The sequence below is a fragment of the Populus trichocarpa genome, chromosome 1, assembly GCF_000002775.5.
Source record: "Populus trichocarpa isolate Nisqually-1 chromosome 1, P.trichocarpa_v4.1, whole genome shotgun sequence".
In the NCBI taxonomy this organism is placed as follows: domain Eukaryota; kingdom Viridiplantae; phylum Streptophyta; class Magnoliopsida; order Malpighiales; family Salicaceae; genus Populus; species Populus trichocarpa.
This window is the reverse complement of record NC_037285.2, coordinates 9,511,376-9,536,794: the sequence shown is the minus strand read 5'-3', so window position 1 is coordinate 9,536,794 and position 25,419 is coordinate 9,511,376. Positions and strand designations below refer to the sequence as shown.

Here is a 25,419-nt window from a genome sequence, read left to right as displayed (position 1 = left end):
AACCTTTTAATGTTGAAACTAAGAGGACTAACTGATTAAATATTTAATCTATGGAACTATCAACTAAGATGACTAGCTGATTAGTTACATTAGTGACAATCTTCTATCTTTATAAAGAGGTTATCTTGTTTCCTTTCCCCTCAAATTTTTAATCATAAAAGAAAACAAACTCTAACCCTAAAACTCCTCGATCTCTCTCTCGCATTGTTTTCAACCTCCGTCTGGTACGTCTCTTTCGATGTTCAGGGTTACTCTCCGGTGTTGTATTTTGTTTCACATTGCGTAATTCTACGGATTTTGACTAGCGATATTGACCACGATTGAGCATTTGTTCATGTGTCAAGCTTTTGTGCTAGGGTTTGATTTTTAGTCATGGATGGTGTTTTTAAGTTGTGATTTGATTTTAGCGTTCGTTTGTTTCAGTGTTACTGTTCAATTACAATTTCAGGCTTTGTGTTTTTGCGTTTCTATTGATTTTTATTTGCAGAATTGCTGATATTTTTAGGTTTTTGGATTGTATTTTTTATGGCTATGAAATATTGTTTTGTGTTTTGTGTTTTGATAATAAAAATTTATTGCCTTGTATTTTAGGACTTCCTTGTTCTTTTTCTTGTTGATTGTTTTTTGTCTTTTGGTTTGTTTAGCGCTGTTCAATGCATATACTTTTCATATTTAGTGGTTTGTAATTGGATCAATGCCCTTTGTTTTGTAAAAATGACTGAAAAGATCGGCATAACAATGCCTGCAGATTTGGGTTTTTCACTTATCAATTCATGGGTGAGCGCAAGACTATTGAACTTGAGCAAGGATGGGAATATATGCGGAAAGGGATCACAAAGCTGAAGGGGATTCTGGATGGATCACTGGAGCAATTCAACTCAGAAGAATATATGATGCTTTACACGTATATTTTCTTTGCTTTTTTATTGAATGTTGTTTTGATGAACTGGTTAGAAGATTCTTGCAATTTTTCTAATCTCTCTTTAATTTTCAACACTTCAGAACTATCTACAATATGTGTACTCAGAAGCCACCCAATGACTATTCTCAGCAGCTTTATGACAAGTACAGGGAGGCGTTTCAAGTATATATAAACTCCACGGTGGGATGAATGGCATCGGTTTATTTATTTTATTGGTTATCATTCTTCTTGCTAGTACATCTGCTGGTCCCTGTGGATGTAGTTATATTTCCTTCCATCTAACAAAGCTTTTTATGGTTTATAAATTATGTGGTATTATTTGCTGGATATGCTCCTCTCTTTCCTTTTACAATGCACATAGCCTTAGCAAAGAAGTACCACTACAAAACATTTATGCCTGGTGATGTTTTCGTTCTAAATCAACAGCTGTTAGCTTCAACTACATGCTTTGCTGTTTTGTGCAGTGTACTATGAGCTCTTTTGTTATACAGTTAGGTGGTTGTACCTATCACCACAATATAAATTCTTTCAGTAGTTCAATTATTTGTAAATTGACGGTGGGTTGTGGGTGATTTGTTCTTGTAGTGTATCCTGGGTTTTAGTTTTAATCATTAAAGAAGTTGCAGCAGTAACATTTATCATGGGCAGTTGTTTTTTAGCTTATACTAATCAATAAAACAACTTTTAGCATTTTACACCGTTTAACATCCCTACCTTGTTCTGTTTTCCTTATCAGGTATTACCATCGATAAGGGAGAAGCACGATGAGTTTATGCTGAGGGAGCTTGTGAAAAGATGGGCTAACCATAAAATTATGGTTAGGTGGTTGTCACGCTTCTTTCATTATCTTGACCGTTACTTCATTGCTCGGAGGTCACTTCCTCCACTTAATGAAGTTGGACTGACTTGCTTCCGTGATCTGGTTTGCTAATTCCTTCTAATGTTTCATTTTCTCTAGCCATTATTTGGATGACTCACTTTCCAGTTTCTGAGATAATTTAAATGATTTTGTTATCAATTTTCAATTTTTCAGGTTTATCAGGAAGTGAATAGTAAAGCAAAGGATGCTGTGCTTGATGTGGTAAGTTACCCTGGCAACTTTTTTGCTTCTTTAAGCAGTGTAATTTCATTTCCTATTTCTAATAACAAAGTTGAAACCTTTGTTCTGTGGACCAGATTAGTAAAGAACGCGACGGAGAACAGATTGACAGAGCACTGCTGAAGAATGTTTTAGATATATTTGTTGAGATTGGAATGTCACAAATGGATCATTATGAAGATGATTTTGAAGCACATATGCTTCAAGGTACTAGTGCTTACTATTCTGTTAAAGCGGCAAACTGGATTCGAGAGGATTCCTGTCCAGATTACATGATAAAGGCAAGGACTTGTTGATGCTGCTCTTTATAGTTTTATGATTGACTTTTTTTTATCCTAATACATTCTGTGGATATGCAGGCTGAGGAATGCTTGAAGAGAGAGAGAGAGAGAGTTTCTCATTACTTGCACTCAAGCAGTGAGACAAAGTTAGTGGAGGTTAGTTCGTTGCATATCACATGTACAGGACTATTGGTTTCTTATGCCTTCATTTTATTCCTCTTTGCTTGAAAATATGTGTTTGCCCATTTACCATGCCTCTTCATGCCACATGTTAAGCAAATATATTTATTTTGTTTTGATTACATGGTGTGTTTCCTAGTAGCAATTAGCTGACTCTATTCTAAAAGGAAGCTATCAAATAAATATTCATCTCATCTTGTTTTCTGTTCCTGTATATGTTTATTTAGCACATCCGGAGAGGATAGTTGAGCAGTTTCAGGGCATCTTGCTATTGATTCTTTACCTGGATGCTATTACCTTACTATATCGAATGTTTTTTATGATTACATTGTAGACTAACAACAGCGACATTTTATATAGAAAGTGCAACACGAGTTGTTGGTGGTCCATGCGAACCAACTGCTAGAAAAGGAACATTCTGGAGTTCACTCATTGCTTAGAGATGACAAGGTATATGGTGGTCTGGAATTGCTTCGAGTCCTGATTCTTGAATGATGCTTAGTGGCTATCTTGTAATATATGGTGAATTGTAATTTATTTTCGGATACACCATGTCAGTTGGATGATCTATCCAGGATGTTCAGGCTTTACCATAAGGTTCCCCATGGCTTGGAACCTGTTTCTAATGTATTCAAGCAGGTTGGTTGACATTCTCTGTCTGTGCTATTTTGCTACCAACAGAGCCTCTTTTGATGTATTTTTGGATTGCCGACCCTTCCCACAATTCTCAACAACTTACCCTCTATTTTTGTGCATTGTTCAGCATATTACTGCTGAAGGAACAGCCCTGGTCCAGCAGGCAGAAGATGCTGCGAGTAGCCAGGTTTGTCCGTGTGATTTTATTCCTTGCACTGCTTAATGGCAAATTGTGCATCTTAGTATAGTTTTAGTTGTGTGCTGCGATAATTCAATGTGTTAAATTACTATCATGTGTATATTATGTAGTCTCCTAGTTATGTGCATTCCTCATGTGATTTTGACCATACTTAGCACTATAGTTGTTGGGAGAGGAAAACACCAGTCTTGCAGTTATAACAATGTGTCTTTTACATTTTTGCTGACACTTATATATGGTCATACCAGAAAACATCTGGAGTCTTTAGTCTTGAGGTTGTGATGCTGTGACTCAATATTTCTTTAGCTGTTTTTTTTACACAATGTAACTTTTCATTCAATATATTTAGAAATAAGCTAGATGTGTCTTTTTTCAATTGTTTATTGTGGTGCTAAAGATGGTGTGTGCTTCCACAGGCTGCAAATGGTGGTGTTCAGGAACAAGTAAATCTCTCACCTTCTATGTTTTAGATACCTACTGATAGTTGGGAATGTCAAAAAATTTACTTGATGGATTGGTTTTCAGGTTCTCATCCGAAAGATAATTGAGCTGCATGATAAATACATGACTTATGTGACTGATTGCTTTCAAAACCACACCTTGTTTCACAAGGTAGGTGGCAGACAGCATCGTCTTGTTCTTTAACTTTTGTTTTATCGTTTCATTTAACAGGTTTGTTCTTTTTTTGGGTTGCTAAATAGGCCATGAAAGAGGCTTTTGAGATTTTTTGCAATAGAACAGTTGCTGGGAGCTCTAGTGCTGAACAACTGGCCACCTTTTGTGATACTATCCTCCGAAAGGGGGGAAGTGAGAAACTAAGTGATGAAGCCATTGAAGAAACACTGGAGAAGGTGATCCAATTTGTCATGTTAATTTGTGAATCTTCATATGAGTCTGATAGATTTTTCAGAACTATGTGCTGAGACTTGTTAGTGATTAGAAATTTGAACTGTGATGGATTTCTGTAGGTGGTTAAGCTGCTTGCATATATTAGTGACAAGGACCTTTTTGCCGAATTTTATCGGTAAAACTTATTGTTGGCATGTCTTTAATTTTATATGCTTGTTATCCGTACCTTTTCTTCTTATTCTTTCTTTGTACTTGATTTGTTTTCTTTGTTTTTTCTCCAGGAAAAAGCTTGCCCGTCGTCTTCTTTTTGATCGAAGTGCTAATGATGAACATGAAAGGAGTATTCTTTCAAAATTGAAGCAGCAATGTGGTGGTCAATTCACCTCAAAGATGGAAGGAATGGTGAGCTGGCCTGGGTACTTGGATAATGTGTGTCAATCTGTCCATGCAACTGTGGTGATAGATTGTCCTTTTTTTTTCCAGGTCACAGATTTGCAACTGGCAAAGGAACACCAGTCCAGCTTTGACGAGTATCTTGGCAATAACCCAACCACACGTACTGGGATTGATTTGCAAGTTAGTGTTCTCACAACTGGGTACTGGCCAAGTTATAAATCCTCCGATATCAACCTGCCTGCAGAAATGGTAAAGATTTACCGTGACAAATCATGGCAGGATTTTTCTGTATTTGTGACATAACTGTATTCTGGCAGTAAATGTAGGAAGCAATTTTGTTTTCCTTTATCTTCAAAATGAGCATTCTGGAACCTTTTGTTTCAGGCTAGGGGAGTGGAAGTTTTCAAGGAGTTCTATGACAACAAGAGTAAGCACAGAAAACTTACATGGATTTACTCGCTGGGATCTTGCCACATTAATGCCAGGTTTGACCAAAAACCTATTGAGCTGGTTGTGACAACCTACCAGGTGCTGTATTAAACCTTACCTTTTTCAAGGATAGTGGATGGATGATTTGCATATCATACTGTTATTATTGGATTGAGATGTTTGATTCTGATTATTTGATTCCTGTCTATCTTCTACAGGCTTGTCTCCTGATGCTTTTTAATACTTCAGACAAGCTTGGTTACCCTGAGATTATGACTCAGTCAAACTTGAGCGACGATGATTTGCCCCGATTGCTTCATTCCCTGTCATGTGGAAAGTATAAGATCCTTAGCAAGGAACCAAACACAAAGACTGTTACCCAAAATGATTCCTTTGAGTTCAATCGCAAGTTCAATGACAGAATGAGGAGGATCAAGGTTAAACCTCCCTACTGTCAGAATTATATTTTAATTTTTTACTTTTAACTGCCTGCAAAGCATGTCACAGAAACCATTGCCTTCTTGCATTTGGGGTTTTATTGCTTTACTCTAAGATATTAAGCTCTTGAAATTCTGCAACTTAGGTTCCTCTTCCACTTGTTGATGAAAGAAAGAAGGTTGTTGAAGATGTTCACAAAGACAGACGGTATGCAATCGATGCTGCAATTGTGCGCATCATGAAGAGCCGGAAAGTTTTGGGTCATCAACAGCTAGTCATGGAGTGTGTTGAGCAATTGACTCGCATGTTCAAGGTATGGCATGCACTTCCTCTCTAATTTATTTGACAAAGTTTAGAGAAATTGGAAAATATTTAGGAATCTGAGGCCTGTGGTTAATTTTATGGACTTGTACCAAGAATAGAAAGTGCTATTACCTTGTTGGTCCAGTGGGGGAGGGCTTTTAAGAAAATCGGACTCTCTGTTTCTTACATAGAGTGGATGCTCTTACGAATTAATTATTAAGACAGACATGAGTTTTTCTACTCCACTATGATACTTCTTTCTTAACATACATAGTTACTCTCTCTGGAAAGTCCCTGTAAACCTCATCGAGCGAGAATTAGGAGACTAGTAGCATAGCTGCTGTCAGTAGAAAGACTGGTAAAGGGTATTGATAGAGTTTCCTCGATATTGGAAGATTTTTCTTTCATGTAATCTGTCATCCTTGAATATAACGATGGATTGTAATTTGCAGCCTGACATTAAAGCTATCAAGAAGCGAATAGAAGATCTGATATCCCGAGACTATTTAGAAAGAGACAAGGAAAACCCAAACATGTTTAGGTACCTGGCTTGATTTTTGCTTAGACGGAGCTGAAAGGGAGTATACAATTAATTACAGTTATTTCGGATTAATTGCTGTAAATGGCGTAGTTGCAGTGCCTTTAGTGATTACAAAATGGAGAATACAGGGTTAGAATTTCTGTACATTCCCCCCTCCATGCAGTTTTGTGCAAGTGGTCTCATCTAACCACGGTTACTGAAGATTAATAGAAGGAATATAGCTATCTATCGGCACAAGCTTGTTTGATGCTATATTCTATTTTGCATTTGCAATTGCCGCATTATCTCCGTTGAAATATGGGATCATCTCATTTAGCTTTGATTTGCTACGTTGCATGGTGACACTAGAAATTTAAATCCTACTCTACGGAGAACTTGCTTTAGAAAAGCTTGTTACACAATGTTTGGAACTGCAACAGTGCGTTTATTTCTTGAATGCACAAAGAGGATTCCGGTTCGCCTGTTTGTGCAAATGACAATGCTATACTAATCAAAGGGCACGGGTGCCTGGTCACACTAATTGATTGTTTGAAATTAATTTTCTCTTGTGATTAAATTTAATTATAGTGTTTGATTTGATAAATAAATTGAATTCACATAATATTTAATTTTTTGTTTTTTATACTAACTTTATCTTATTTATTCAAAGATCTTTGAAATAAAGAGTGCGAATGGTATTTTAAAAAAAATAGTTTTGACATTAATTTTTTTCATTTTGAAATTATAAATTAAAAGGGATGTTCTCTGGTTTATTTTTATAATATTTTTAGAGATTAAATTTTATTTAGAATTTAATTCTTAATATTAAAAAGATATCAAATATAAGATTTTATTAAAATCTCTGAATAAAATGTGGCTTAATCATTGTAGATGCATCCATAAATACTTTTTGTTGTGTTTTTTCTTTTTATTTTTTATAGGTTTTTTTTTTAATTTCACCCTTTACTAGCTCTTTTTTTATTTATTTCAGTTTTTCTTTTGAGTTTTATTCCTTAATATTAGATTGTTTTGGGAATTGGGTTTTATAGTTTTTTTATTTATTTCAATCTTCAACATTAGATTTATTAAAAGTGGGGTTTTGTGTTTTTTTTCATTGTTTTCTATGAACTTATCCTGATCTCATGGTATAAGTCTTGAATTTAACAATTTTTTTGTATAAATTTATTCTGATTTCATGATCCAGGTTGTGAGTTTAACTAGTTTACTCGAGTTGATTTGTATTATTTTTTTGGACTGTTTTTTTCTAATTGATTTTTTTATCTCATTCTTCAATATTGGGGTTGAAAATTAAATTTTGTAATTTTTATCTATTGGGTTATCCCGATGTCATGCTCTCGGGTTGCAGGTTGATCTTATTTATTTTTTGATTATTTTTTAACTGGATATTTTTTTTAATTGTGCTTTATAATTTTATTTGAATTGTTTTTATAGAGTTATTATGATCTCATTATACTAGTAATGATTTTGAAAGGTTATTTCGAGTTGACCAAGTTTATTTTTTCTGGGTTTTTTTTTAATTTCAACCTTATAACAACTTAATTATTTTTTATTTAGTTTTTTTTATAATAAATTTATTTAATAATTTATTTTTTATAAAATTATAACGGTATCGTATCAATCTAATATGCTATCTTTGAGAATATTATTTAATACGCATTGCGTTGACCAATAATCTAGAGTAGATTCTATTGTCTGTACTATGACGTCTGTGCCATGTGGTATCCCGTCCACTGGTGTAATTTCCAGGTGCGGTTGCAAAATTTCTCAAAATCAGTAATTTCTTCACCAGCCGCTCTGTTTAGAACAGAAGTGGCAATATCTGGCTGTAGCCCGCTCTCCAAAGTTACTTTTTATTATTATTATTATTATTATTATTAGGTTAACCTCAACCGTCTTTAGGTTCCCCATAAAATTTTAGATAACTCCTTCCTCTTTGGAATCCAGTTTTCTAAAAAGGGATTGTTTAACTTGTGAGTGCGAAGTATGAATCTGTTTTAATTTATTTGGTGATGCGACTAGCTTTTTTTTTATACCTTACTCTCACGTGCTTGTCTGCTTGTTCTTTTTAAAAAATATTATTTCATACGAAAAAGTTCCACTCTTCCTGTTATATAATTAATAAAAAAATCATTTTAGAGATAAATAAATTATTTAATTTGATGATATTTATGATCGGATTACGAGTTTGGTTGGTTGATTAGGATTTATAAAATTATTTTTGTTAAATTAAATATTAATTTTTATAAATTTTATTCTTTAACATTGAGTTAATTAAGAATCGAACTTTTCAATTTATTTCAATTTATTTTTTGTTTGGTCTCATGATCTGGATCACGAGTTTTTCTTGATAAACCTGAATTAATCTAGATCAATCTAACATGTTACTATCTAATATTAAAAGAAAATCATTTAGTATGTAACCGTTTTAATACTTTTTAAAAAAACATTGTAATGTGCAATAGTTAAAATCTTTTTATTTTAAAGCAAATTAGTGATGCTCAATTGCTCATATATATATTTTTTTAGCGTTCAAATTTTTTTTTAAATCAAACTTCCAGAGTATCATGTGTAAAAAGTTTAGTAATAATCTAAAGTGTTAGTTTTGCATAAGATGTTTCACAATGTTAAGGAAATAATAATTTAAAAAACAGTGTGGAAATAGAATATGATAATAAAGTGACGATGGTAATAGTTGGGGGATGAGAGTGGGGGAGAGGTTAGTGGTGGGGGTGGTTGTGATGCGAGGTTGGGGCGGTGGTTGTGGGATGGCAGTGGCAATGATAACAATGATTACGGAGGTGGTGGAGTGATGGGGGGTAATGGCATCACTTCTGGTCATGTTTGCCATTACAAACGCAGTCTTTAGGGCCATAATTATGTGCGCTTTACAATGACCACCACTGTATGGATGGATCTTGAGTCCTTGTCTCAGTTTGTTATCCGAAGATCAAATTTCTTGGGACTTTTGAGAGTAGGAATGGAGTGGGACTCCAATCCAGTTTGCGAGTTTTCTGTGAATATATTTTCACCGTCTGTCCGTGATTTCATGGTAGAAATTTTGCAGTTGTCCGATGCTATCTGAGTTGTATCCGTTTTATGTTTATGTTTTGAAATATCATGCATATTTGAAAATGCTGAGAATATTTATTTGAATTCAAAATGCCTTTTGCTTTAAAATACATCAGAATAATAATTTTTTTATTTTTAAAAAATTATTTTTAACACCAACATATTAAAACGATATTGTAATACTATAACAAAATTAATTTAAAAATAAAAATTAAAAATATTTCATTTTTTTTAAAAGACACTTTTATAATACAAAAACAAGTAAATACTATCTATATATTATTTGTATTGAACTAATCACCTGATTTTGCAGTTTGAGTAAAGATTGATTGACCAATGTTCCATGCATGTAGCCACTTTTCTCTGTGGTGAGAACTACACATTCACGGGATAGTGAGCTCAAAACACATGTACAACTTTTAGAATGCCTTCATGAAGGATAATAGTTGAAAGGTGGTATTGCTAGAATTTGTTTTTCCCCAACTGCGCGCACTACGACGTTCCAAGAACAGCATATTTGTTTTTCAAAATGGACGCATCTCTACACAAATATACTTCCATGTTCCTCGTTCGGATCCGCTCGAGTGAGCCTCCTTTTCCAGATTGCCAAAGCACTAAAAGACGGTTTAATGTCATTCAACCTGATAAATGCCGTTAGAACTGCTGGAGCTCATCCAAGTCTGGTCTTGTTGGATATTCAAAACCTTGAAGCACTGGCATGCATTCCAAATCCTCTTCTGAATAAGCAGGGATGAACCAGTATCTCTTATCCGTCCCAAACACCTGACATAGAAAACAATACTTCACCACCATGATCAGCATTTTACTTTGCATGTGTAGGTATGAAACTTAATCCTACATTCAATAGCATGACCAATCATAGCAAACATGATCATGGGGAGGCTTTCGGACCATGTAAAAGCCGAGCCTAGAACCATTCACATGCCAAAGTTTGAATCTCACGTTATTGCAACATTTTCTATGTGCAGTTTGACATACAGTGCCGGCAGCTTGGGAAATGTCAATGTCCATGTCCGCCCAATTGCTATGAGCAGATGATAATTTTCTAAGTGAAATGCGACTTCAATAAAATAAGAATATGGGTTGGGATGAATGTCAACAATTATGGGGACATGAACAAGCATGACTCTGTGGTTGAGTAAAACTGAAACACACAACTGATTTCATCCAAACCTCAATTTATAGTTTTATCTATGAATCAATTATGCTGGGGAACGGAAGTGATTATGGAAATGTGTAATGGGAACAGTGTAGACTACATTACAATCCAAACCTCAATTTCAAGGAACAGTGTGGCCCTTGTGTTCATGGAAGAGGTCTGTTCAATTGTGTAAATGTGTAATAGGTCTGCAATTACTTCGTGGAAATTCAGAATCAAGTGTGCAACATATGCAGGTTTTTTCTGATCTAGCAGCACAAGCACAGTGTGAAAAACCTCCTTATATGATGAAATGGTTATAAATCAAAAGGTCAATGAAGCAAGCATGCATACACAGTGGTTGGATAAAGATTAACAGAAAGACCAAAAGTAACCTGTTCAAAGTTTTTCCTTCGACCAAGGTCATAATGCCATTTAGGATTGGATTTCTTCTCAAATGCCTGAAAGAAAGAAGATGAGCTTTTAATCGATGCACTAGCTGAATGCCTTGCTAATATACGATGTTGGGGGGGGGGGGGGGGAGCAAAAGGCATCACCTCAATGGTGGTGGTATTGCCTAATACCAATGATATGTGCATAATCAGGAAGCCCATAATACTCAATGCAAATGATAAGTTCAAGACTGAAATAATCAAAGCATAAAAATAAGGAAAAGGAAAAGGAAACAGAAAAGAAATGAAAATTGATACAATATACAGATTTTCGTCCAACTTACCAAATGTGACAAAAGTGGCTACAAGGGTCTCTGGTGTTCCATTTTTTTCACCAACAGTAAAAAATGCTAAAAACTGCGGCAATAATGATAAAGTGACAAGAGTTGTCACAAGAAATGTGTAAAACTGCATAAGGAAAAAGCAACCAAAATTAGATTGGGAGTTCGTATCAGAGAACAGAAAATATGCTTGTAGCATGGTAAGCTTAAAAACTGAAAAGCAGGGGATATAATAATTATTAGCAATCAATTTATGTCCACACTCCACAACAGAAAAAACAGAGGGGGCGGTTGTTTGCAAGAGTGCACAGATGACAAGAATGACTGGTGCTTTAGATGCACCTCAATGGCTAGTTGCACCAGCCATCTGTAGATGAATTTAAAGCATCACATATCATGTTTTTTAGGGTGTTTGCAAGAATGTATTAAAGAATACTATCTCAAGCATAAGTCTTGTAAAGCAGCAAAAGCATGAAATAAAATGAGTCTGGAATTTGCAAAAGTTATATATGGAATAAAAAGTTATTTGCCTTCTTGGTGCTTGTAAGTTGCGAATCTTGCAACCCTCAGAATGAAAACAGAGAAAATGGAGTTATCAAAACGGCGAGGAGATCAGTGAAAAAGATAGAGCAAATTTATATAATTTATTCTGGAAGGTCAGGAAAGATGCTTTCACAGAAAGGAAAGTATAAAGGTATAATGACATAAAAATATGATTTGGCACAGATAAGATCATTTATCCTGTATTTTTTAATACAGCTTTCAAGAGCAACAGGCACCTTATAGGTGCCATAAGAATTTCACATTTATCTGTACAAGCTCCATCTTTATGCATGGCAATGGTTAGTTTCTATATAGTCGAGTCACAAACATTTTTGTGATACTTAAGGGTGAGCAGGCATGCTGTGAAGATACAGGCATACAATTGATACCATCAAAAGCACTTGTCTCTCATTGCAAGTTGAGTAAAAGACTTGAATGAGTCGAGACAAAGCTATAAACATATAAACCATTTCTCATATGCTGATTTATGTTTTATGTCATATAGAAAGTTTGTTTCAAAATTGTTAAACCATAAATTAGCTGGATACAATGATAAGTTCATTCATTTGATAGAAATAATCTCCATTCCCACTCAGGCATATGCATCAATATATCCAAGTTTTTTTCTATGATAGTTAACATACCAAGAAAAGAAGAAAATACTTGTAATTCAATGCCCCGACACAATTCACAACCCATACACAATGATGGTCCATTTTCAATATACACCTCCCGCCTGAAACAATTAACAAATGAAGCTACCTTTAGTTGAAATGAAACAACAGCTAGGCTTCTAGAAAAGAAATCCATGCAAACCCTAAAAAGAAAAACTCACAAACAGAACAGTGATGGCAGCGAGGAGGTTTAAACCAATTGCATTTTCGACAGGCTCGTGTTCTTGGATTAGCTGGCTCACCAAGCATAGCTGACTGATTTAAATCTAAACCCGTACCTTCATGTGCTAATCCGACCAATGGATCTGCATCGCCACTCTCCTCGTCTATTGATGGCCTCCAATTTGGTGGGACACCACCAGGATCAGTCAGAACAGTAGTAAAGTAGCTCCACAATAGCATCACCAGCTACATAACCAAATCCCACCAATAGAAATTCAGTTCTATAGAGTTCCTTATACAGTTACTGGACAAACTCAATTTTAAATAGAGCACCATTACTATGTTCACTGAATAAGTTCACCTACATTATCTCACCCACTTAGAGTGGTGGCTCGCATGGAAGCATCCATTGTGCATGGATATTATCCAGCATACATGGAAGCCAGTGGCAGCCAGCCACATACCTCGGTGGATAATCAGGTGAAGGAATAACACCCATCATTTTCCTTCCATATGTTGTGCTATACATGGGAGAGAAAGACAGCTTTCCAAAGTCCCACAACTCATTTCCCCCCAAATAATCCAATCCATACTACAACGTAAAAGGACCAATGAATAACACAAAACTGTTCTAGATAGTGATACACCAGTTAACGACCATTAGCAAACTGGGATTTGTGAGATGTTCAATTTAAAGTCAACCCCACCTGCCTGTATGGAAATCAACAAAATCAAGGAACCAGCATAGAAATCCGTTGTTTGGTTGGTAAGAACTAGGGGAAACTGAGTTCAAATATAACTTCTCTCAGCAAAACGAATCAACATGAACTGCATACAAGCTAACCAAAATCTATCCTGTGATAGCCAAAACTTAAATTGCATATAAACTGGTATGACAATGCTATAAATGTGTGTGTGTGGCCGCTCAAAAGCCCTTTTTAGTTTCAATGGTAAATGTTGCTACATAACATTAAAAACTAGAAATAAATATCATAATAAGGAAACGCACTTTGAAATCCATGTATATAATTTCATTCGTAGATAAACAACATTCTTAACACCGGCTCGACGTACGCATTGGTTGCTTACATTTCAAAGCACGGTTACCATTTCAAGTATTGGCCTAAAAATTCAAGCTTTTCGTGCAATACAAATTAAAGCAACCATAGAACATCGGTAATAGCAAGCAAAAACACTAAACTTTCAAAAAAAAAAAAAAAGGAAACTGTAACTTACCAAAGAATGGAACAAAACCAAGACAAGGAGAGCGACAAAAGAATCAAGGCCACCATGAAAAAGAGCGGGACCATAATTAGCTACAACAATAACATAATATGTAACCCCAATTATGCCAAGGACCAATGCTATCATGATAGAACCAAGAGCTCGCAGTGCTGTGCAAAACTTGAACACGTTCCATGCCATTACCGCCTCTCCTGATTTCTGCACAATTTTCTTTTTATTGAACCTAAGAATCAGACTTTGCTGGTCAAACCATGGAGATGATAAATGGGCTGTGGTTGGATTCTCTAGTCTTTTAAAATTAAGGTGAAGACTTGATCTTTTTTTCTTTTTTTTCCTTGTCCTTTTTGGGTGGCAAAGACTTGGAAACTTTTATTGTCTGAAAATCGTGTTGTGTTCCGTTGGATGTTGAAGAAGAGAACATCCAGTGCGGACCATGGTCCCTTATTCAATATGGGCTGCGTTTGACAATTGATTCTCTATTGGGCTTTAGTTTTTATCTTTGGTTCTAAACTTGCGCTCCCTCTAAATTTGCCGGGCAAAATTGTCGTCTTAGGTTTTGTCTGATGCATGATGAGAGGGGAGGTTTTTATAAAAATAAATTATTACAATAATAATTGTTAATAATGTAAAAAATGGTTTTAAATTTGTTTAATATGTTGGTAAAACAAGATCATAATTTATAATTATACCTAGCATTTGTACTTTTTGCTCCCTCAATTAAAGATCATTATTTTAGGAGTTCTTGCAATAAAAATTCAGGCAGGATCATTCATGGTTTTTATTCCAATTCAACGCCGTTAAAATTTATTTCATTTAAAAAAAAACCAAACAAACTAATTTAATTATAAATATCAAAATTTATTTTTAAAAAAATACTATAAAATTGTTAGCAGGAAACAAATTTTGAAAAAACTTAGTACTTAAATGATTGTTAAAGTAGTATAATAAAATTGGGTTAATGGTTCAAGCAGATTTTTTTTCTACTAAGATAATATTTATTATTATGATTGCAGTTGTTTTTCAGAGTGTTTTTCATTTAGAAATAAATTAAAGTAATATTTTTTTATTTTTAAAATTTATCATTTATATTAACATATCAAAATGATTTAAATATATATATATAATAATTTAAAATATAAAATATAATTTTTTTAAAAAAAATACAGACACTCCTCAATATCAATCGGTCAAGAATCTATGATCCTCAATATTGTTGTAACAGTGCACAAGGGTATGCGCATGCGCCCCTGGTTCCAATCCTTGTTTGATGGTTGTGTTTTTGTCCGGACTCACCATGCATCTAGGCCTAGGTACTATTTGGTAGTATAGTTTTTTCAAAAAAGTATTTTTTAAACGCGTGCAAAGGTAGACGACAACACGGCTACAGTCTGCTGGCGCAAAATAAATAAACGATCACCGCTTAAAAGAGGGGCACTCTCTTTCCCCATTGTCTCATTTATTAACTTCACATGCAAGACCAGCCTCCCTCCCCCTCGCTCTGCAATTATTTAATAATAATAATAACAATGCTATTAATAGGAATAATAATAATAATAATAATAGCTATAGTAATAATAATGGTGCTAATAATATTTCTAATAATTATAATAATATTAACAATAATAATAATGGTAATAATAGTTTATAATAATAATAATAATAATAATAATAATAATAATAATAATAATAATAGTTGTTATAACAATAATAATAATTATAATTATAATAGTGATAAGAATAAAAACAATAGTAATATTAGGAGTGATAATAATAATAACAACAATAATAATAATAATAATTGTATTATTAATAACAATAATAATAATAATAGAGTAATGATCATGATAATAATGATATTACTTATTAATAATAGTAGTGATAGTGATAGATGTAATGATAGCAATAATAATAGTAATGATAATAATAATAAAAATAATAGCTTTAATAGTGATAGTAATAATGTGATAATTCATCATTCAATGTTAGATTTATTGGGGATTGAGTTTCACTATTTTTTCATGTATGATATTTTCAGTTTAATAACCCGGTTTATAAATTTAAAAAGTTTATATGATCCGACTTTCTTTTTTATTTTTTGTCTTATTGTCTTAAATAAAAACCGATCATTTAAGTTTCCTTTAAATTTATTAAATAAACTTAGTTTGTACTTTGTAGCCTTGCACTAAAATCCCCCAACACTCGCAACCTCAAGAATGACGAGATAAAATATTCATGAATGGGCATAGGGTGGATATAATTAATTAACTATGACCATAATGGCACCATGTCACACGCTGCCTTCATTAACATCATCAGGCATTATTTTTGACCTCGCCTCAAACCAGTTGTGGCTTGATTTTAACAGAAGGGAGCTTCATTGACGTACCGGAGTCGCCTTAAGCATCTGGGCTTGCGGTATTGGATGCATTCACACCTTAATCTTGGAATTTTTTCCATTTTCATTTAAAGATCAAAGGAATCAGTCTTTCCATCTATTTAGAATGTTCACCACGCTGGAGACTCCTTCCTCGGTATGTGCTCTCTGGTCCCGTTTTAATGGCAGCAAACGACTTTAAACGCCAGGGTGACCGACCGTCCAGAAGGGACTTTGCAGCAAAAATTAAATTGTTGTGCCAGGACTCTGACCCAGCACTGCCAGCAGAGAGCTTACTAGCCATAGATTTTGGCTGACTTTTATTATGTCACAGTGAACCACTGTCCGGGAAGGACACCTAAAAATTGACCTGCCCGGCCATATGTGCTCAACGGAAGCTTTTCTTTCCTGTTTCATCAGGATCTTGGGTCCGTGCGGGCCTCCTCATTTGTGTGAGTTATGGAAAGAGTCAAACACTTCGCTTTCTTCCTTTTACATTCTTCATTGATTCGTTTGGCAAGTATTGTACGTTTGATCTTACTTTGATAATAAAAAAGAAGGAGAATGAAAAAGAAGCCCCTCCGGAAATCATTCAATACAAAATTTGGAAATCCCCGGCTCACCTGGAACTAGCAAAATATATCTTATGGTCAGTCAATTCTCACCTTAAGGTACGAGGATGGCTGTTGTGAAGTGTAAACCCCAAGTTGAAATTAATTAGAGAAAAAAAAAATCAACATTTATGGAGTAAGGTCAGAATAAATAAATAAATAAATAAATAAAACATGGATAAGAAAATCGAAGATGAAACAAAAATATCCTGATTTATTTAGAAACTCAAGTGTATTATTTAATTTTGATGATAAAATTTCTTATTAGAAAGGAAGAATGTAAACTTCAAGTTGAAATTAATTAGAAAAAAAAAATCAATATGTATGGAGGAAGTTCGAGCTAGTACCTGGGGATTTAATCCAATGCATCCACCGACCATCGTCCCTAAATAACTTAGTTAGCTGAGTAGCTGACATCGATCGAATGATAATATTAATTCGCTTGCTCATTTACTGTATAGCTTAGAGTAATACCATATTCTCACTGTACTGGCAGGAATGAGATGAAGTTGTAGAAAACCTTCATTAAAAAATGTTTACTTTCCTTCGTTGAATTTTTTTTTTTTTTGTAACAAGGAATACTATGATGCTCCAGTATTATCAAGTGACAAACATGTAAAAATTTAAGAGGATAAAACATTTATTTTTTGTATGCAGAGAAGATAAGATGTTTTTTTTATTTTTGATGAAAGACAAGAGAGAAAACCACCGGAAAAAAAAGGATAAAAAAGTTTTGGATAATTACATTATATTTTAAAAAAATCAATCTTAGTATTAATGACTTCATCTTAGAAAATGAAATTTAATGGAAGTATTTTTTTTTTTTATCTATGTTAAGAAAAAGTAGATGGGAGTTTATATAAATCTTTTTGTTTAATTTTATTTTGAGTTTTTAGAGTGATCAAATAATATTTTGGGGTTAGAAAAAGGGTTTTTTGAGGTTTTAAGGATATTTTTAAAGCGTTTTTAGATAAAAATAAGTTAAAATTTTATATTTTAGACCATGCATGAGATGATCTCATCCTTCCGGATTCAAATGTGTCTAGTCTTTTTTTACATTGGCCTTTCCTATTTTTTTTAATTATATAATAAAATTCTTTTTAAATAAAATTATTAAAATGTTATTAAAAAAATGATTGACCATGTCATAGTTTTCAAATAAAATTAGAATTTTTTTTATAATATTAAAAATTATTTTATGAATAATTATATATGAAATTCAAACTATTTATTCTTTTATTCTTCATAAAGAGGATGAAAATAATTGAGACATTAATTTTGTTTTTTTTTATTTTCTTTACATGATAAGTATATTGAGAACCAAAATTTTGATAAAAAAAAACATTGATGGTAAAAAAAAAAGAATAAATGAATCTATAACAAAAAAAAAAATTGTCTAAAAAAATACAGTTTTTACTATTAAGTTCAAATCATTTGAATTCTATTTTTTTAATTTTAGATATTTTAAATTTATATTAAGAAAACCAAACTTTTAATAAAAAAAGAGTCATGACTATGTCAAATAAAAAAAATACATAAAAAAGACATGATTTTGACTTAATAATTATGTATTTTTCAGTTCATAATTTAAATTATTAAAATTCTTTCAAATATTTATATTAATTTCCATAAAATCTAATAAAATATTTTTTAAAAAAATGATACTATGACATGGCGCGGGAAAAAAACTAGTACCTCTGAAACCAACTTAAATTTACTATAACTTGATATTATTTTATCGTGTATATAAACTCGATATTAACATATATAAGAGTAAGTGATTTTGTTGTTTAGTTATCATCTCATTATCTAATTGAATAAGAGATTGAAAAAAAAAAGGATTTTATGAAAGAACAAAAAATCAATGAACGGAAAACAAATTTGCTCGATGATAAGTGATATCTAAGAAAATAATTGGAGGTACTTTGAGGTTACTGCTTATACTGTTTTTTTTTATATATATATACTAGTTAAGTGGTCCGCGTTATATTATGGATTATTTTTTTTTACATAAAAAATATAAAATAAATCTAAAATTCAATTAGGTCTATTTGCAAAGCTGAACCCAAGAGTCTTAGATATAGCTGCAACTCTTAACCTAAGAGTAATGTTTATAATATTAATTATAATACTAATAGTAATATTTATAATACAAATAATATTATTTTTAATATTAATAACAATATTAAAATTGCATGACTTAAGTTTAAGTAAGTTTGTTTGCAATGCAGCCCAAGAGTCTTGGGTCTGACTGCAACACCAGACTCAAGAGCCTTGGATGTGGGTCTGGTTGCAAGGTCGTGTCATGAAACTGTGATAACTAAATAAAAAAAAATTAATATTAAAAAAAATTAAAAAAAAAAGATTAATTGAAACGAAAAAAAAAAGAAAAGAAAAAAGCAAAACATTATTCCAACGAATAGTGTTTTGCGATGAGGGGTACAGTAAAATCCCCTCATGAGATCACGATAATCTAATAAAAAGTAAACAAAACAAATCATGAAGTTTAATTTTCAATCAAATCAATACTAAAAGATGAAATTGAAAGAAAAAAAAATGAATCAACGGGGTTAATCCGCCAAACCGGGATAACCCATCAAACTTGAAATTCTTGTCATGAGAGTGTGATAACTAGGGCTGAGCATTTTCGGTCCGGTCCGGTTTTGGACCAAAATATACAACCAAATCGATTTTATTTTATTTTTAGTTTTGGAACCGAACCGAACCGAAACCGATTCAAACCGATTAATTTCGGTTCGGTTCGGTTCGGTTTTTTCCCCTTCCAAACCGGTTCAAACCGAAATTTTTAAACTTGCTTCCATTTCCCAAAAAATCAACTCCAATTTTCGTTTTGTTCTCCTTGTCCAGAAGTTAAACCCAGCAAAAAAATATACAAAACAAAAGGATTTGACTGCAAAAAAACAAAAAGAAAATCAAAAGTTATTGAAATGTAAAATCATCAAAAAGCATGGAGGAGAAGAATACAGATTTGAGAGATGAGAGACAAGAAAAGCATCGATAGCATTGATACAGACACTGTTGAGAGTGCAGAGTTTTTAGATCTTGGTTTCTCTGAAATCCCAAGAAAACCCTTTCATGGTAAGCAAAACGGGTGCGGGGATGTTTGGTGGTAGTTGTGTTGGTATTGATTCAAGAAAACCCTTTCATCACTAATTGATTTGAAGCTAGGGAGAGACCAGAGATGCCAAAAAAGAAAGGAAAGCAAATCGGAGAGGACAAAAGCCAGCACACACTCAGACAGGAGAGCTCAACAAGAGGGAACATGTAAGAATGGCAAAGATGCACAGGATAATAAGTTTTTGAAAGAGAGATTTTTGCTATCTAAGGAGAAGAAGACAAATTTGAAAGTGAGAGACAGAGAGCAGGGAGAGGGGCGGCTGAGAATGTTGAAATTTAGGGTTAGAAGAAAATATGGTATTTATACTTGTTTTAGAGGGAGGGGGCGGCTACGTGAACAACCTGCTGGGTTAATGGGTAGAAAGCGTTTTTTTATTTCTAAACCGAACCGGTTCGGTTCGGTTTGGGTTGTCCGGTTTAAGCATTACAAAACCGGAAACCGAACCGAACCGAACATTTTTCTAAATATTTTAATCGGTTTAATCGGTTTTTATTTTCGGTTCGGTTTTTTCGGTTATTTTTTTCCCGGTTTTCTCGGTTTAATCGGTTTTTCGGTTTTTTTGCTCACCCCTAGTGATAACTGATAACTAAATAGAAAAAAAAATTAACATTAAAGAAATAAACCAAACAAAAAAAAGATTAATTAAAAAACAAAGAAAAAGGCAAGAAAAAAAACCTATAACTAACAATATTTTTTTTCTAATTGTTATATTAGCAATATTCATTATAATAAAATAATAATATTTATAATACAAATAATAATATTTTTAATATTAATAATAATAATAAACTTGCATAATCTAAGTTTAAGTGGGTCTAACTGCAATGCCAGGCCAAGAACCCTGGATTTGGCTACAACACCAGACTCAAGAGCCTTTGATATGAGTTTGACTGCATAGTCATGTCATGAAAGTGTGATAACTAAATAAAAAAATTAATATTAAAGAATGAAATTGAAAAAAAATTAATTGAAAAGGAAGAAATAAAGCAAAGCACTATTCCAATAAATAGTGCTTTGCGAGGAGAGGTTCAGTAAAATCCTCTCACGAGATCACAATAATTTAATGAAAAGTAAACAAAATAAATTATGAAGTTTAATTCTCAATCAAATCGATATTAAAAGATGAAATTGGAAGAGAAAAAAAATAAATCAACCAGGTTAACCTGTCAAACCATGTTAACCCGTTAAATTTGGAATCTGTGTCATAAGAGTGTGATAACTAAAATAAAAAAAAATTAATATTAATTAATTAAATCAAATAAAAAAATATTAAATAAAAAAAGCAAAAAAATAACCTTTTTACTGTGAATTGCATTGTGCAATCCACAGTGAAAAGTTGATAACTAATGCCTTTTAATATATATATATATAAAAAAGCTCTTATAATATTTTATTCACCAAAAACTAATAACACAAAGCTATTTTTTAATATTATTTAGCTCGTCAAACTATTTAAGTAGTTTGGTACTATAATAATAATTGTTTTTTGAAATATTTTTTATTTAAAATATATTAAAATAATATTTTTTATTTTTTAAAATTTATTTATAACATTAATACATCAAAATAATTTGAAATTATTAAAAAAAATAAAAAAAGAATAAATACATTTTTTAAACTCTTAGTATTTACTACTGATTGATCACCATGATTACAGGACGAATAGGACACAACCTTAGAAAATGAAAGAAAACGAAAAGAGACTGCAACGGATAAGAAACAGCTGCATGTACCATATCCTAGAATTTTTTTTATTTTTTAAAGAACAAAACATCATATATATCCACGTCTATTACTAGATGGACCAGTCTACATGTAGTCCTAGACTCCTAGTTAAAAAGAAAACTACACAAAAAAATGAGATCGATAACAAATAAACATGGCTCCTTCCTATTCCTCTTCTCCTTCCTCCTCTCCTCCTCCAGCACCAACAGTAGTACCCCCTCTTCAAAACCCTCATATCACACCTGTAAGTAAACGATGGGGAATTCAAGAATTATTTACTTTAATTAATCGGACCAAATGGTTCAGTACTTAAAAGTTTGCAATATTTTCCTTCTTAATTACCAGTTTTCTTAACTTTGTTGCTGTTGTTTGTTTTTCTTTTAATTGGTGTCGCAGATTCAAGAATGTGAAAAAGAAGAGCACGGAGATGAATATAGCGAAGAGAGAAGCCAAAGTGCTACTACCAAAGCAACACCAGCTAGTTTTATAGACAAGATACCGACGCCAAAGCTCCATCCAAGATCACCTCTCCATGACAGAAACAGCAAGCAAAGCACCAAGAAACGACATGGTGATAGCAGTAATGGAGATGACGGTCGTGGTTCAATTTCTTGCAACAAGTGCCATCCACATGCAAGAGAGAAGATTTCAGTTGTTCCTTTGGACAATAATGGCTTAAACAAGCATTCATCTATTGCAAGTCCAAATGGAATTTTCAAGTCCATATTTTCTTCATTGACTAGGAAGAGTCCAAAATCCACTGGTGATGCCTCAATAGCAAGAGAAGAGCAATGGAAGACTGCTGTAGCTGAGCTATCTCATAAATTGATTCAAGCAACAAGAAAGAGAGATGGCGCACTTCTTGAAGTTTCAAGGCTCAAGTACTCAATGGCTGAACTTGAAAACAAGCTTAGCATGCTTGAAATTTATTGCCATGATTTGAAGTCTGGACTTGATGAATGTAGCAGTAACAACCCACTTTATCGAGGTGAACACGGCTACAACATTCATCAATATCAACAAAATGGTCTTATGGGGGTTAGTGATAAAGTGATAGAGCAATTTTTGGTTTCAGTATCTGAAGCTAGGTCCTCTGTTAGGCTATTAAGCAGGTCACTCGCTATGCAACTAAGGCACATGGGAGTTAGAGTTTATGAGAGAATATCTGCGTTACTTCAGCCTTATGATATAAAGATTTCATTCTATAAGAATCCTAAAGGTGTGCTCTTTTGCCTTGAGGCTTTGTTGAACAAAGCTTTCTTTGAAGATTTTGAATCTGTTGGGTTCCAAAAGAATTTTGTAAATCAAATATTGAACCCAATTGATAGATGTGAAGCAAACTACGCGTCATTTAATGTGCTTAAAGAGTTGACATGGGAGGAGGTATTGAGTAAAGGGACAAGGCATTTCAGTGAAGAGTTTAGCAAGTTTTGTGACAGGAAAATGAGTGAGATTGTGGCTATGTTGGGGTGGAATAGAGCCTGGCCTGAGCCATTGTTGCAGGCATTCTTTAGTGCTTCTAAAAACATGTGGTTGGTGCACCTTTTGGCCAATTCGGTGCACCCTGGCTTGCCAATCTTCAGGGTGGATAAAGGGATGAACTTTGACTCAGTTTACATGGAGGATATGGGTGCAGACAGGGCAAGGAAGTTGGTTCCAGCCATGGTTAGGATCATGGTGGCACCTGGGTTCTATGTTTACGGTAACGTGATAAAATGTGATGTCCTCTGCAGGCACTATAATCATAATGTTAGTAATGATAAGGGTTTAACCCCCTCTCCTTAGGTTTTGTTTGATCCAAATCTTGAATATTTTGATTAGTTGGTACTGATACTTTTTTTTTTTCCTGTGTTAATTGCTATGGGAATTGTCAATTAAGTGATGGCCAACAACAAATATGTTGTTAGACATCTTTGTTTTATTTTAATTTTGGTTAATCTTTATTTTAGATAATCGAGAATTAAATATTAAAAATAAAAAAATATTTTAAAATATTTTTAAGAAAAAATATATTTAAAAAATAAAGTACACCAGCAATATCAAACATACAAATATTAATAACTTGGTGGAAGGAATAATTAAAAGACAAAGAAAAGATCCAAGTGGATTAAATGCTTCTCTTGTGACAATTTTTTGGATCTTGTATGGTTTGATCGTACAAGTTTTAATCCTACCTGTGAAAGTCAGTTCCTCCATGGCACAGCCAGCGCACGATTTTAAGGTCTGGCTGAAATGTCCACTTCAAGCATCACAAGCTGTAAGGAGTTTGACAACAATTTTGTGAAATGTCTACATTCATGCGTAGAGTCCCATCCATCCATCCATTCTCTCCTTCTTTCTTTTTTTGCTGTTCGAGTTTTTAGTGGTTTCAGAAAAGGTTAGCGTAAACTTCATGCTCTGAAGCCAGAATGCTTTCATTTCTCCCTCGTATATGTTATTCTTCTAGAGACGAGAGAGGATTGGAGAGTCAAATTCAGTCCCACCACCTTTCTCAATCCATAATAATAATAATAATAATATTTTTTAAAAAAGAAGATGACTTCATAAATCGTAATGCTTTTTCTGAAAAGAAAGAAAGAAAGATTTTTTTGGGCAAAGATTTAGCAGAAAATATCAAGGGAGCAGGGACCATAGTTCATTGGACCTGTGCACATTCCAGAAGAAGAGAGGTTGCCTGGCCCAGATGGTCCTCTTCATTATATTTTACCACGATGGTACCCAAAGCAACACCTCTTCATTATATTTCTAAAATATATTCATAAAAACTCTTGAGTTTTAAAATTATTCAAATATTTAAGAATAAAAATAATTATTATAGCTTTAAAATTCAATTTAAGAATCGATTCCCGGCAAGGTCTAGGTCACGCGTCAAAAAGATAAACTCAGATTGACACGAGTCAATATAAAAATAAAAATATTTATTATCATAGTTTTAAAACTTGACTCGGGGGGTCGACTCGAGTCAAAGCCTGGGTCACTGGTCAGGAAGGTCAACTTGGGTTGATCCGAGTTAACATAAAGATACAAGTGGTTATTGTTATAGTTTTAAAACTCGACCCGGGGGTATACCAAGGGCAATGATGGTGTCACGGGTCAGGAGAGTTAACCCGGGTTGATTTGGGTCAACATAAGAATAAAAATTGTTATTGTCATAGTTTTAAAACCTCATTTTGGGGCAAGCTGGGACAATGCCCGAGTCACAGATTTGGAGGGTCAACCTAGTTTGACCCGAGTCAATGTATAGATAAAATCATAAAAGTTATTATTATTAAAATTTTAAAACTTGAATTGGGAGTCGACCCCGGCCAAGGCCCAGGTCACGGGTTACGAGGGTCAACCTGGGTTGACTAAAAATTTATTTAAAAATAATAATCAAAGCAACATCATTTTGGTTAAAAAAATCAAGAAAACTTTAAAGAATTCATGACCCGTGTTTTATCCCAAGTTGATCCGAGTTTTGATCAAGTCAGGTCGGGTAAATCATTCCTCTATTTTTTTCTTAAACCAAACTGATCCAGGTTGCGGATCAACCTGTTAGACCAGTCCAAATTTTATAATCAGAGTTACTATAATATTGTTAATTTCAACACTCAATCTAAACTAAAGTGAAAAAAGTAATATCTATTTTCTAAAACAAATATGTAAATTTAAGTAATAAATATTAAGCATAAAATATTTTTTTTCATATTTTATTTTATCTTATCCACTATAA

General features: G+C 33.2%; 3 protein-coding genes and 1 long non-coding RNA gene across 8 annotated transcripts; 3 read left to right on the top strand and 1 right to left on the bottom strand.

Moving 5' to 3' along the window:
* The first annotated feature begins 55 nt into the window (after window positions 1-55).
* LOC18094407 (cullin-1) lies at window positions 56-6,557 on the top strand. Of its 4 annotated transcripts, none has more exons than XM_006368647.3 (20): window positions 56-224; window positions 749-904; window positions 1,003-1,102; window positions 1,659-1,844; window positions 1,956-2,003; window positions 2,099-2,302; window positions 2,381-2,458; window positions 2,843-2,932; window positions 3,041-3,121; window positions 3,246-3,305; window positions 3,734-3,760; window positions 3,843-3,929; window positions 4,019-4,168; window positions 4,286-4,341; window positions 4,448-4,568; window positions 4,650-4,811; window positions 4,947-5,090; window positions 5,210-5,428; window positions 5,575-5,742; window positions 6,185-6,557. In XM_006368647.3, the coding sequence occupies exons 2-20, from the start codon at window positions 774-776 to the stop codon at window positions 6,284-6,286; spliced, it is 2,214 nt and encodes a 737-aa protein (XP_006368709.2). In that variant the 5' UTR covers window positions 56-224; window positions 749-773; the 3' UTR covers window positions 6,287-6,557. The 4 variants fall into 4 exon arrangements, 3 of the variants coding, with proteins under 3 accessions (XP_006368709.2, XP_052310741.1, XP_052310746.1); XM_052454781.1 differs by having other exon boundaries at window positions 57-224; window positions 3,246-3,306; window positions 3,738-3,760; XR_008059762.1 differs by lacking the exons at window positions 3,843-3,929; window positions 4,286-4,341; window positions 4,448-4,568; ... (3 more) ...; window positions 5,575-5,742; window positions 6,185-6,557 and having other exon boundaries at window positions 57-224; window positions 3,734-3,842; window positions 3,990-4,169.
* A 3,027-nt stretch (window positions 6,558-9,584) lies between these two features.
* On the bottom strand, window positions 9,585-14,269 carry LOC18094408 (probable protein S-acyltransferase 14). 2 transcript variants are annotated; one of them, XM_024598690.2, is made up of 7 exons: window positions 13,850-14,269; window positions 12,730-12,859; window positions 12,422-12,513; window positions 11,238-11,361; window positions 11,059-11,144; window positions 10,897-10,962; window positions 9,585-10,125 (listed from the first exon to the last, which is right to left on the bottom strand). In XM_024598690.2, exons 1-7 carry the CDS (start codon window positions 14,036-14,038, stop codon window positions 9,997-9,999), a joined length of 816 nt encoding a protein of 271 aa, XP_024454458.1. In that variant the 5' UTR covers window positions 14,039-14,269; the 3' UTR covers window positions 9,585-9,996. The 2 variants fall into 2 exon arrangements, with proteins under 2 accessions (XP_024454458.1, XP_024454452.1); XM_024598684.2 differs by having other exon boundaries at window positions 12,613-12,859; window positions 13,850-14,267.
* LOC127905595 (uncharacterized) lies at window positions 10,046-10,767 on the top strand. Its single transcript, XR_008059761.1, has 2 exons — window positions 10,046-10,182; window positions 10,332-10,767. It is a non-coding gene; the product is annotated as an uncharacterized LOC127905595 (long non-coding RNA).
* A 7,520-nt stretch (window positions 14,270-21,789) lies between the features above and the next one.
* On the top strand, window positions 21,790-23,503 carry LOC18094409 (IRK-interacting protein). The gene is made up of 2 exons (XM_006368649.3): window positions 21,790-21,951; window positions 22,104-23,503. Exons 1-2 carry the CDS (start codon window positions 21,862-21,864, stop codon window positions 23,490-23,492), a joined length of 1,479 nt encoding a protein of 492 aa, XP_006368711.1. The 5' UTR covers window positions 21,790-21,861; the 3' UTR covers window positions 23,493-23,503.
* The last annotated feature ends 1,916 nt before the right edge of the window (window positions 23,504-25,419 follow it).

Bases quoted from the DNA above. Each gene is read 5' to 3' on its own strand.
- LOC18094408 (XM_024598684.2), bottom strand. From the start codon at position 14,038: ATGGCATGGAACGTGTTCAAGTTTTGCACAGCACTGCGAGCTCTTGGT. The intron at 12,514-12,612 runs GTGAGTTTTTCT...TAATTGTTTCAG, and splicing joins CTGCCATCACTGTTCTGTTT to GCGGGAGGTGTATATTGAAA. The intron at 11,145-11,237 runs GTAAGTTGGACG...TGATTATTTCAG, and splicing joins AGCCACTTTTGTCACATTTG to TCTTGAACTTATCATTTGCA.
- LOC18094409 (XM_006368649.3), top strand. From the start codon at position 21,862: ATGGCTCCTTCCTATTCCTCTTCTCCTTCCTCCTCTCCTCCTCCAGCA. The intron at 21,952-22,103 runs GTAAGTAAACGA...TTGGTGTCGCAG, and splicing joins AAAACCCTCATATCACACCT to ATTCAAGAATGTGAAAAAGA.
- LOC18094407 (XM_006368647.3), top strand. From the start codon at position 774: ATGGGTGAGCGCAAGACTATTGAACTTGAGCAAGGATGGGAATATATG. The intron at 905-1,002 runs GTATATTTTCTT...TCAACACTTCAG, and splicing joins GAATATATGATGCTTTACAC to AACTATCTACAATATGTGTA. The intron at 3,306-3,733 runs GTTTGTCCGTGT...GTGCTTCCACAG, and splicing joins AAGATGCTGCGAGTAGCCAG to GCTGCAAATGGTGGTGTTCA.